Here is a 13,195-nt window from a genome sequence, read left to right on the forward strand (position 1 = left end):
ATGCGAGCGATGCAATAAAACTCTAGTGTTGTGTTTTATCCTCCTTAATCTGCACAGCTCCACTAAGTGTTTGGGCCAGGCTGCGGCCACGGCACCACGCCGCCCTGGTGGCCTAGTGTGGGCCATCGCATGCTCTGCAGAGCTCGCAGCATCCCTCCCCTTTAACAGAAGGGGAGGGGCGGAGAAACACGTCAGCGCTACACGGGAGCGGCCCAGGCATTTCCGGACTTGGGACGTGTTTCTGATGTCCGAAGTCCGGAAACGCCCGAGCCCAGGTTGCGATATGTCCGGACTCCGAACATCAGAAACAAGTTCCGAAGTCCGGAAAAACACAAAAAGCCGGCTCGGCCTCGGTCCCGAGGTTGAAAGATTTTGAACGTTCAACCTGTAATGGTGCTGTGGTAATATCCACTGCTACGGAATGGTCTGTTGCCGTGGTGATGCTCCACCTAGCAGCACCTGAGAACTGGCAAAACTAAACATTGGCAAAGCCCGCCAAAGGAACAGAGAGTTCGGGGGTCGGGCGTGTTGTAGGGCTGGAGCACGTTTATAGAGATGGGGAGGGGTAAGGTCATAAAGTGAATTTAAAAAAAATAAGAATTTTGTATTTGAGGATACTGGGAAGCCAATGCAGTTCAGCGAGGATCAGTGGGTGTTTGGGACAATTTTGGTAACTTCTTAAGGAGAACTAAAGTGATGGGAATGAAGATTTAAATTGTAGTTAGCAGAATAAGCCTCCGTACAATAATAATTAATTAAAAATGGTAAAGAACCTTTTCATTTGTTCATCCACACAAGTATTGCATACTTGAAAAAAAAAACTCCTCGTGGTCATTTTTTAATAATTGCATGATACATCTTCAACTGAACCGCGGAACTCAATGAATGACTTTGTATGGAAGCCAAGATCCGTATCCAAAATAGTTTGTATTGAATCCCTGTGTAGTATCTAATTATTGTAATCACTTGGTAAAGCGTTCTAAAATGGCAACAAGAATATGAATTATTATCTACCCATCAAAGTTAATCATTTTAAATAAAGCAAACCATTAAAATGTTTTTAGCTCTAGGATTACATTTCTGAACAGGACAAAATGTCTGAAAGGGAAGGAAAGTCAAACAAGAGAACTTGTTGTTCAAGTTCTCCCCACTTTTTATAGCAGAATATAGTCCCACAGGCGCTCCACAGCAAACATGAGGTTGCTCAGCTTCAAGATGGCCCGATAGCTTCTTGCTCGGACACAACGCTACACCCTGGGAAATCTACAATCCCAACTTGTAATGTGCTTTCTCAGGATCAGATGGCTTACAGTGGCTCAGAGGCCAGTTGGATGTGACCATCCATTCCCTGCTGCTGGCAATGTAGTTCCTTTTTTAAAATTTGTTCATGGGATGTGGCGTCGCTGGCAAGGCCAGCATTTATTGCCCATCCCTAATTGCTCTTGAGAAGGTGGTTATGAGCCGTCGCCTTGAACCGCTGCAGTCCGTGTGGTGAAGGTACTTCCACAGTGCTGTTGGGTAGGAGGGAATTCCAGGATTTTGACCCAGCGACGATGAAGGATCGGCGATATACTTTTAAGTCAGGATGTTATGTGTGTTGGAGGGGAACTTAGAGGTGGTGGTGTTCCCATGCGCCTGCTGCCCTTGTCCATCTAGCTGGAAGAGGTCGCGGGTTTGAGAGGTGCTGCCGAAGAGGCCTTGGCGAGTTGCTGCAGTGCATCTTGTTGATGGTACACACTGCAGCCGCGGTACGCCGGTGATGGAGGGAGTGAATGTTTAAGGTGGTGGATGGGGTGCCAATCAAGCGGGCTGCTTTGTCCTGGATGGTGTTGAGCTTCTTGAGTGTGGTTTCAGCTGCACTCATCCAGGCAAGTGGAGATTATTCCATCACACTCCTTACTTGTGTCTTGTAGATGGTGGAAAGGCTTTGGGAAGTCAGGAGGTGAGACACTCGCCGCAGAATACTTAGCCTCTGACCTGCTCTTGCTGCAACAGTATTTATGTGGCTGGTCCAGTTAAGTTTCTGGTCAAGAGTACCCTCTGATACTCCCTAATAATTATGTCATTGGAGTGTCCTAGCAGCAGGGAGGGAGAAACTACTTAAGTTAAAAAGAATCTTTTTCAAAAAAAAAAGTTAAAAGAAATTTCTGGTAAGACTATTATTTTCTTCTGTAAAAAGTGGGGAGGATTTTTCTTCCTCTTTAAACTACATGGCTGCATGCCACTTCTCAATTGAATACTTCACAAAATAGCATTCAAAAAGGTCTCTTAGAGCAAAAAACTTGATTGGGTTCAATAGTCTGGCCAAACTAAATCTCAGTGACACGTTAGATGCAGGCTAGCCTACTGGGTTGGAACTCGAGTGTATGCAAATCCCAGTTGCATGCAAATATTCTCAATATCCCAGTTCATTGGACACCTCCCCAATGTTTGCTCAATGCCTGAGGCACTCCCTCCCCCATGACGTGCTATAGATATTTCTTTACATTAAATTATATATATAAATGCGAGTTGTAATTGTTCCCCCGTAAGACTTTTCAAACCGGCCCACCAAATTCAAATGTGATTGTCAATTTTGTTTCTTGTTTGCAGTGTTTCTGTCTGATGGAATGTGTGTTACTTTTGGAACAGTTTCAAGTGTTAATAATTAAATACATATTTTCTAAATCTGTTTGCAGGTCAGGCCTCCGGTCTTCAATAACACACTGGGAGCACATGAAGCAGACCTACTAAAGGAGAGCGCGACTCTTGTCAGTTTTATCTATCCGGCCCAGAACTCCGCTCTCATGAATAAACTTGCTCAGCGCAAGGCCTCTGTTCTGGCTATGGACCAGGTCCCTCGAGTTACTATAGCTCAGGGATATGATGCTCTTAGTTCCATGGCTAACATAGCAGGGTATAACCAACATTTTTTTTCATGAATGAAATTGGGTTTTGAACTAGTTTTTATAGCCGTTGGAATGCATTCACATTTGTAATCCCATTAACACAAGTGCCCCAGTGACCAGTGCTTGGGGCCCCTACTGTTGGATGATACTGAACTAAAGGGGGAGGGAGTGAGTCTGATGAGGCAGCTCAGGAACTACAGAAGGATTGAGAGGAAACTTGCAATTGGGAAGAACTGGGGCAGAGGAAATTCAATAACGACAGGGGCAAGGGTTTGGACTTTGGAAGAAAACATTGGTGATGTGTACTCAGTAAATGGTGGGTAAAGCTGAGAGATGTGGAGAGTGAGAGTTGATGCAGCACATTCTATGTCTCGTCATTGCAAACAGCAGACAACAAAGCAAGCAGAATGCTGAGCTACATTGCTAAATCAACAGGGTATAAATTTGAAGCCATCATGCTGAAGTTGTATTTAGCTTTGGTTAGGTGTGCCTTTAGTACTCGATTTGGTTCTGGATGCCAATTCACAGGAGTTAATATCTAAGCCTTGGGAAACAGTGCAGAGAAGGGCCACAAGATTAATAACTCGTGTCAGAGGACTTCGTTATGAGAAAAACTTGTGCTCTTCAGCTGTGGAAAAAAGGGGACCTTATTGATGTATGTAAATTACAAAGTAGAATAGAAAAGGTTAATCTGGAACAATATTTAAAGTTAAACCATGATTCTAGGAGAAGAGGGCTTGGGTACAAATGAATAAACTGCAAGTTCACAGGACTGAATCAGGAAGCATTTCTTCAAGCAGTGGTCTTCTGGTATGGTAGTGGGAGCAAAAAACTTCTGGAATCATTCAAAATGAAGTTGGGTGCTAATATGGGGGGTTCGGTGATGAACCCTAGCTTTCTATGGAAGGATGACTTAGATGGGCAGAATGGTCTCCCTCTCCCTCATCTGTACTTAGCTTTGTAAAGTGATTCTGGATCTTGTTCTTAAGGTATGGCGGTGTAGTGGTTATGATACTGGATTAGAAATTTAGAGGTCAAGGGTTCGAATCCCATCATGGCAATTTGTGAAATTGAATTCAATAAATCTGGTGATTTGTGGGCTGGCACCAGAAAAGAAAGACTTGCATTTATATAGTGCCTTTCACGACAACCAGATGTCCGAAAGCGCTTTACGGCCAATTAAGTTTTTTTTGAAGTGTAGTCAGTGTAACCATGCAAGCTGCTGGATTATTGTAAAAACCTAATTAGTTCATTAATATCCTTCATAGAATGGGGCCTTTGTTATTCCCCCTCCCTCCTATCTGGTCTGGCCTATATGTGGCTTCTATCCCACCCAACATGGTTGACTCTTAATGTCCTCGGGGCAACTCAGGGTGGGAAAGAAATGCTGTCTTGCCAGTGTCACTCACATCCCAAGAAAAAATTTAAACCAACCTCTTTAGGCATACCTTTGAAGAATTACCAAATAAAAAAATACTGAACATAAGAGGTGCTAGTAATTAATTATAGTATATGATGTAAGAAAACTACAAGGCACTTGGTCTAAGCGTTAAACAAAGCTTTAATCAACTGTTTTACAACATGGAGGTCTAGTTGTGTCCTTCACCAGTTCCTGTTAAGAATGTCCTGCACAAGCTGGGCCCGTGCCCGAGTATTTATACTCTCCCTGGACAGCGCCACCCGTAGGCCGCTCAGTATTATTTCATAAGTCTTTCTTTCATGAATGACTGATTCATGTCAGTATATATGCCCAAGCATAGATTGGAATGTAGAATTGTCTTCTTTGTGCTTTGTCTATGCCTATGTATTCGGACAATGAGTGAGACCAGCGAGAATGTTTACAGCCATCAATAGGGTTGTAGTCTTCAGGAAAAAATGTATCCTCCTTCAGTACAATGTTGCATGGAATATATTTTTATTAAATTATTTGCACATTAGTGTGATGCATGTTCTTATAATTTTAAGTACAGCTGTCTGCTTGTATATAGAGTGACCGTGCTGACCATTGGGGGCAGAGCCTTCAATTGCCTTTGCTCTGATCTCTGGAACTCCTTCCCTAAGTCTCTATGCTCCTCTCTCTACTTTTAAAAGCCTCTTCACCCAAACTTTCGGGTCATTTCTCCTAACTCTGTAAAGCATTATACAGGGATTTCTACATTAAAGGCGCTACATAAATGTGATCTGTTGGTGTCTTAATTTGCATTAACTATCGGTTTCTTATTAAAAATGCTCTCAAATGTATTTTTTTTTTCAGGTACAAGTCTGTTGTGCTGGCAGCTAACCATTTCGGTAGATTTTTCACAGGTCAGATAACAGCTGCTGGGAAAGTGCCTCCTGCAAAGGTAAAAACTGTTTAGTAAACAGTGCTATGGAATTTATAATTCAGTGTAACCATGATCTCGTAATGTCGAATTGTTGCTAAACTCCAGTCCTATTATACACTCTCCTTCACCCTTGTAGAAGCACCATAGTGTAATCATACATTCCTGCCCCAGAAAATGAATCCTCCTGAAGCACATTTTTAAATCTAAAATGATGGCTCTCATTAGCTGCCATCAGTATTCATTGTGCTGGAGACTGTTAATGATGGTAAAATTATACTGCATTTACTGCATGGGTTAGACTTCAGTACTTCCAGCATATTCAGACTTTTTCTTCCCAGCTCTGGTTACCCTTGAGTTAATTAACTGAAAGGTTGTGGCCAACTTCCCTGCTGAATAAAGAGGAACTGCGTACAGTTTGTATGCCAAATGTAACCAGCTCTCTTAGGGTTAAGCAATCTAGAAGCTAGACCCTCATGTTAGATATCATTAACAATCAGAATGTTTACACATTTGTAAAGCCTTACTCGCATCGCCACAACTTTGCAATAACCTTCAGTGTTGAAGCACTGTCTGACGTGTATTTTCTGAAGTTCAAAAGCTTAGAAAAAGTGTCAGAAATTTGCTGACCTTTGTTCAGATGAAGGAAAACGCTGGAGATGCTCAGCGGGTCGATCTGCATCTGACAGGAAAAAAAAGTCAAGTGTCAGGCACCATTTCTGGTTGTAAACCTGTACCCCAAGGCATCAACCTGTCTTTTCTCTTTCAGATGCTGACGGGCAGATTTTCAATATTTAACGTTTTGATTTCCGACTTCCATCATTCGTAATTTTCTTTTTTTTAATCCCTATAGAAGACTCTTTATATTTACAAGGCACTTTTTACTGCTTCTATTCATTAGACCACGGGGGGAAAATTCGGTTGCTTTGTGCCTCCCGTTAGTGCCTTGGGTCGCAAAAAGCAACTAGCGCCCGGACGTGGCGCCGCTAACGCCTCCTGCCAAATTGAGTGGGAGGTTGGCGGCGGTATCCGGTAGCGCCCCGAGGCGCTGTGCCTCCGGCGATGACGTCATCGCTGTGCGCAGCGCCCCAGCCGCAAACTTGGCTCACGTCCTCTGACCTGCCACCGGACGCCATGTCCGACAGGGTCAGGGTGGCGTTCTTGCTACTGGGGCGGTGCTGATTAAAGGGCAGGTGCCGGGCGGCCATTTTGTTGGGGGCTGCCTGCCAGCACCTGCCCCCACTGGCGAGCCGTCAGCCAGGCACTGCTTTTGAGTGCCGGGCTGTTTTGCCGGCACCCCGCTCCCCGGTGGTCCAGCAGAGCCCCGGTGCACGCTGCGTTAGGCCCCTCCCCTTTAATCAGGGGAGGAAGGCCTGCAGTACCGCGGTGCTACGTGCCGGCGTGTGTGGCGCTGCTGCACGTAGCACTGCGATATTCCATGGTAGCACCCCAAGAGGGAGGGGGAGCGCTTCCAGTAGTATCCTGCTTGGGGTGCTACCATTGAATTTTGGGTGCGGGGGGCACTAACTTTTCTGGGGTGCTAAAAGTAACACCCCAAAAGGTGCGGGATCCAATTTCCCCCCCCCCACATACTTGATACCTTGGTGGTATTATACTGCAGTTTGCAGCAAAGCTCTTAGTTTTTAAGGGCTTCCCCAGTAGAGCTTGTATTCAGATTGGAAGTTGATTTTGAATATCCAACCAGCATTGTGGGATGATAATTACTGGATTACCAGGGAAATGGTAACAACTGCTTTGGAAAAATTGGCATTAAAAGAACAAGGATGAAAGGATTCAAAGGATATGTACACGTTCCTTTATTTGTTTTGTGCAAGCCATGGATGTTTACATCTGTAGTTAGATTATTGGGTGAAAAGGTGTTGGGGGATGTGTTCAATGTCAGATATCCCCCCTCTTTCACTGTGGAGGAGCACCTCCCCATTGAAAGATCTTCTAGACTGGCTGAACACTGAATAAGCTCGTTACAGCTGATCAGTTTTTAGTGATGGGCAGGCTTGTGATTGAAACCTTGGGGCTTCCAGTTACAGGAAACTCTCGATTTACCGGCACCTAAATAACCGGAAATCTCTGTTAACCGGAAAAATTCAGGAGTATGTTCAGGTAAGTTTTACTTCATATTAGTGGCCATTCCTGGATCTGTGGCCGTGTAACTGGGGTTCCTGCACTTGCTGCTATGCAACAGGGACGCCTGGATCTGTGGCCGGGGTTCCTGCACCTGTTGCCATGCAACAGGGACGCCTGGATCTGTGGCCGTGTACGGGGCTCTCGTACCTTTTACTATACCTCTCTGTAATCCGGACTTTTTGATAAACTGGCACCACGCCGGTCCCGTCGGTGCCGGATAAAAAAGAGTTTCCTGTAGTTGGTGGTGAAGGCTTTAGATTTTAATGTCCATTTAATTTCTGTGTTGTGCATTTTTTATTTTCTCCGTATTAAAGGTTTCAAGGTTAAAATGTGTCGTTCAAAGTATCCACAGGATAAAATTATTATAATTTCCATTCTTCCAGAAGTGATCATTCACTTATTAGTGAAACTAAGCTTAAATTATATGTTGGGCTTCACGTTATAGTGCAGTGCAATATTGTAAATTAAGCAGACCCTCCACAATTAAGCATCACACTGACGTTACATTGACCATTCTCTTTGCACATCACGCACCTGTTGGCTAATTTTCAAAGAGCGATCCAAATAGTCATATTCTCCTGCCCTTTTCACATTTTAATTTTTTCAAATATTTATCTGCTTCTCTTAAAATCTATTATGAATACCATTTACACCACTGATTCTGGTAGGGTATTCCATGCCCTAACTACCTTCTGCATAAAAAAATATACTAACCTATTCCTTTATTCAGATTTATGCTGATGCACCGTTCCAGTGGAAATAGATTTTTCCCAATTTACCTAATCAATCCCCTTCATAATTTTGAACATCTCTATCAGACCTCCTCTAAATCTTTTCTGCTTGTATGAAAAGAGCTTTAGTTTCTCGCAAGTAAAGCCTCTCCTCTCTGATATCCTAATGAATCTATTCCGCACCCTCTCCATGGCCTTGGCACCTTTTCTGAAGTAGGGCGCCCAAAAATGGACACCGTAATATAACTGTGACCTAAGCTGTGATTTGTGTTAACCGACGTTTGTCATAAGTGTTGGTTGTAACCACTGTAATTACTGATGGGTTTTCTCGCAGTTTCTCCCCTTAAACTTTGTAATGTGTTGTACACCAGGTATTGGTTATTGGTGGCGGTGTTGCTGGTTTAGCTGCTGCTGGTGCTGCAAAATCGATGGGAGCCATCGTTCGTGGTTTTGACACTAGGTAATGTTGCTTTTGTTAAATGCAAGTATGTTGAATATTTTTTTCCTCAATGTAAATATTATACTGTAGCGATTCGTGTGCATCGCCACTAATTAATCGAGTTCGACTTCGACGAACTATAAATAAGTTGTTTATTTACAGGAACAGGTTAAATACAACAGGTAAGGTAGCAGGTAAGATGGCTGACTAGGAGCACCGTGGTGTAGGTCTTTCCCCAGCGGGGACGCCACGAGGACTGACTAGAAGTTTCCGAGCTCAACTGCTAGCAGGTTCCAAGCTCTACTGTTGGAAGGTTCCAAGCTCTGACGTCATCACGTTCTTCCTGCCATTGAGGAGTCGCGTGATGGACGGCGTGACGTCATCATAGAGTATAGGAGAGAAGCCTGAGTATAGTAATAGATACATACAGTAAGGTAAGTTAAAGGGAATTATGTATATCTCAATGTAAGGGACAACCGGTGGTACCGCCACAATACTATAAAATGGGAAAGGGAACTCATAAATCAATGGTAAGAAATATCTTGGTCATTATGGTAAGAAAGTTTGAATTTCAACCTCCATAAGAAGACTAAAAGTACAGGAAACTCTTTTAACTGGCACCTAAATATCCAGAAATCTCTCTTAACCGGCAAAATTCAGGCGTAGGTTCAGGTAAGTTTTACTATATATTAGTGGCCGTGTAACCGGGGTTCCTGGATCTGTGGCCGTGTAACCAGGGTTCCTGCACCTGTGGCCGTGTACAGGGCTCTCGTACCTTGGTAATTATACCTCTCTGTAATCCGGACTTTTTGATCAACCGGCACCACGCTGGTCCCGTCGGTGCCGGATAAAAAAGTGTTTCCTGTACATGGTTTAACCAAATGACATTAGGCACTCGGCCAAAAGCTATTGAGATGAATTTTTTGGAGACACCACTCTTGATACCGAGTCTCTCTCAACAGCAGCATGGGTTGGGGAAAATTGAATGCAGAGGTCAGCATGCTCGATTCGCAGTGCTTTCCAACTCGGGAGAGCCGAGAGTGGAGCCTCAGAGAATTTATCCCGTTGTACATCAAAAAAAATTAATGAACTTAGAAAAAAAAATGTTGCACAGGTGGAACTGATCATGGCACGTTGAGATGTGAATATTGTGTTTGAGGGGGTGTTGATAAGCACTTTTGGTAGCCATTAATGAGCGAAAAGTTGGACAGGTTTGTGAGGTCATTGAAGGCCCCAATAGTGAATTATGACTATTGTTCCAACCCTCATTGGATCCTAACTCTTTACAAGGAAAGTGCCTGTGATAATAATAATAACTTCCGGGAAGTTATGTCATCACTTCCTGTGAACTGTGAACTATGAACTGTGTACATACCTCACTTCCTGTCATATGTCGCTTCCTGTTGGACTGGTATAAATACTGGTCTGTTCAGTATTGTAAGAGGCTTCTACCAGAGGCATGGTAAAGACCTCTCTTGTATATAGTGTGTTTATAAGTTACTTAAAGCTTACTTTAAAGTTACTTGATGGTAAGACTCCTTTTTCTTACATCAATTTAAGTAACTTAGTATTTACACTCACAAATACTAGACCTTCGGACAAACTCGGAGTTAAGGATCCAGGGAACCACCCATCATGGAGAGAATCCTTAGACCTATTCGTCTGGACTTGGACCCGAATACACCAGCAGCTGGCAGGGTATGGAAGCATTGGTGCCGTACTTTTGAGAATTTTCTGGATGAATGTGAAGCGGATGCTCCTGCTAGATTGAGGATACTTATCAATTATGTGACCCCAAAAGTGTTCGAATATGTTGATGAATGGGATAATTATGATGAGGTGATTTGGGCACTTAAGAAACTGTATGCCAAGACCCCAAATGAGGTCTATGCTAGACATCTACTGGCCACAGCCCAACAAGGGCCAGGGGAATCAATTGACGAATTCCTGCAAGAACTTCGCAGGCTCAGCATAGATTGTAACTTTCAGGCAGCCTCAGCTGAGCTGTACCGCAATGAAATGATTCGTGATGCTTTCATCTGCGGGATTGCCTCTCCATTTATACGCCAGCGTCTACTAGAAAGTAAAGCACTTGAGCTACAAAAAGCTTTTGACCTAGCTTGTTCTCTGGATTTGGCAAAGAGAAATGCAGACCTCTATCAGCTGCCCAGATCTCGATCTGCTGCTGTAGCTGCAACCAGACAATTCAAGCGGTCTCAGGTGAACCCTATCATGGGGGAATCTAATTCTGATAATTCTGATGAAGAGGAGGATGACCCCACTTTAGCAGCCTCTTGGCAATCTAGGAAGGAGTGCTTCTTTTGTGGAGATGCTTTTCACCCTAGGAAAACCTGCCCTGCTCGCAATGCAATCTGCAGTTATTGCAAGAAAAAAGGACACTTTGCTAAAGTTTGCCTATCAAGGGCCTCTACGAGGGCCAATCCAGCTAAGGCCTACCGAACTGCCCCAATTAGGGCCTATCAAGATGCTCCAGCTAGGACCTATCAAGCTTGCTCTCGCGCTCTCTCCCGAAGAAGCACACCGAGAGTTTTAGCCACTCTCTGTGCAACGACACCAATTACAGCTGCTTGCCCACAGAACCTGTCTCATGCAGCCACAAAAATTTCAATTAAAGGGCATACCTTAGATGCCTTAATTGACTCAGGAAGTACTGATAGTTTCATTAAGGAACAGATTGTTGCGAAATTGAAACTACATGTCTTCCCATCGGACCAGGCAATTGCGATGGCTCAGTCATCACTTAATACCAGAATCTCCGGCTTTTGTGTTGTTGATATGACACTTCATGGTCGTATGTATCCCTCCACCCGACTTTCGGTGCTCAAGGACTTATGTAGTGATCTCCTCTTAGGGCTGGACTTCCAAAAACAGCATAAGAAACTCACCATTGAGTTTGGTGGATCCAAACCCGGACTTACTATTTCTAATATACCGTCTAAATTACCGTTTTGTGCATTGTCAGCAGCTTCACTTGATGAACCCTCATTATTTGCCAGTATTCCGCCTCAATGCAAACCAATAATAACGAAATCGCGGCGCTTTAATCAGGAAGACCAATCTTTTATTGCGGCTGAGATCTCTCGACTTCTAGCAGAGGATATCATCGAACCATGTTCGTCGCCCTGGCGGGCTCAAGTCGTCATTGTCAAGAACCCTCTAAAACCTCACAAACAGCGACTATGCATCGATTATTCGCAAACCATCAATCAATATACCGACTTGGACGCCTACCCATTGCCACGCATTGATGATATGGTTAATAAACTGGCCGAATACAAAGTGTTCTCAACTTACGATTTAAAAAGTGCCTATCATCAGGTACCCTTGAAGGTCTCAGATAAGCAGTACACGGCCTTTGAGGCTAATGGACGGCTGTACCAATTTCGTCGCCTCCCATTCGGGGTTACTAATGGAGTGGCTGTCTTCCAATGGGCAATGGATGGCCTGGTTAAGCAGGAAAACCTAAGGGACACTTTTCCCTATCTTGATAACATTACCATTGCAGGTCACGATCAACAGGAACACGACGCCAACCTCCAAAAATTTTGGGATGCCCTCCATCGCCGTAATTTGACCCTGAATGAATCCAAATCTGTTGAGTCGCAACCGACCATCAACATCCTTGGCTACTGCGTAGGCAATGGTATCATTAAGCCAGACCCAGAAAGACTTCGCCCGCTCCAAGAGCTCCCGTCACCTAAGAATCCGGCTTCTTTACGTCGGGCTCTCGGTCTGTTTGCATACTACGCTAAATGGATTCCTCATTTTTCGGACAAAATCCAACCCTTGCTGCTGCATGCTAGATCATTTCCACTGGGAACAGCGGCTGTTGCAGCCTTTAACCTTCTCAAAAAACAGTTGGAGAAAGCGGCTCTTCACTCCATCGATGAGAATCTCCCTTTCGTGGTTGAATGTGATGCCTCGGAGGTGGCGATCTCGGCTACTCTGAATCAGGAAGGTCGTCCTGTAGCATTTATGTCCAGGACCTTACAAGGTGCCGAGCTACATTATCCTCCGGTTGAGAAAGAAGCCACAGCCATCATAGAGGCAGTACGGAAGTGGAACCATTTTCTAGCTCGCCAGCACTTTACATTGATCACGGACCAACGATCAGTCGCCTTCATGCTCGATAATCGGAAACGAACCAAAATTAAGAATAATAAAATGCAACTTTGGAGGATGGAACTGGCCTCTTTTGGTTATACCATTCTCTATCGGCCTGGCAAGGAGAATGTGGCCCCGGACACCCTCACACGGGCATTCTGCTCCACTATGTCATCCTCTACTCTCATGGATGTCCACAATGGATTGTGTCATCCTGGCGTTACGCGCATGCTACATTTCGTACGATCACGGAATCTCCCTTTTTCCACTGGAGATGTAAAGAAAATGTGCTCAGAATGCCGGCTTTGTGCGGAATTAAAACCTCAGTTCTTCCGCCCCTCAGATGGTATACTCATACATGCAACCCAACCGATGCAACGACTTAGCATCGATTTTAAGGGCCCAGTGCCCTCTTCAACTCGGAACACATATTTGCTCACCATGATCGACGAATATTCACGTTTTCCGTTTGCCTTCCCCTGCTCCAATATGCTGGCGCCCACAGTAATCTGCTGACTTGAGCAGGTATTTTCTCTCTGTGGCATG

At 44.3% G+C, this 13,195-nt stretch overlaps 1 protein-coding gene across 2 annotated transcripts in view; it reads left to right on the top strand.

Moving 5' to 3' along the window:
* Positions 1-13,195, top strand: part of nnt2 (nicotinamide nucleotide transhydrogenase 2) — a 95,109-nt gene that overhangs the window by 18,010 nt on the left and 63,904 nt on the right. For both annotated transcript variants that reach the window (XM_085968677.1, XM_085968678.1), the window contains exons 4-6: positions 2,679-2,896; positions 5,143-5,230; positions 8,457-8,545. In XM_085968677.1, coding sequence (XP_085824803.1) covers positions 2,679-2,896; positions 5,143-5,230; positions 8,457-8,545 — 395 coding nt within the window. The remainder of the gene's footprint in view (positions 1-2,678; positions 2,897-5,142; positions 5,231-8,456; positions 8,546-13,195) is intronic.

Source organism: Somniosus microcephalus, chromosome 27 (genome assembly GCF_052327205.1).
Source record: "Somniosus microcephalus isolate GS21.2 chromosome 27, FLI_Smic_1.0, whole genome shotgun sequence".
In the NCBI taxonomy this organism is placed as follows: Eukaryota; Metazoa; Chordata; class Chondrichthyes; order Squaliformes; family Somniosidae; genus Somniosus; species Somniosus microcephalus.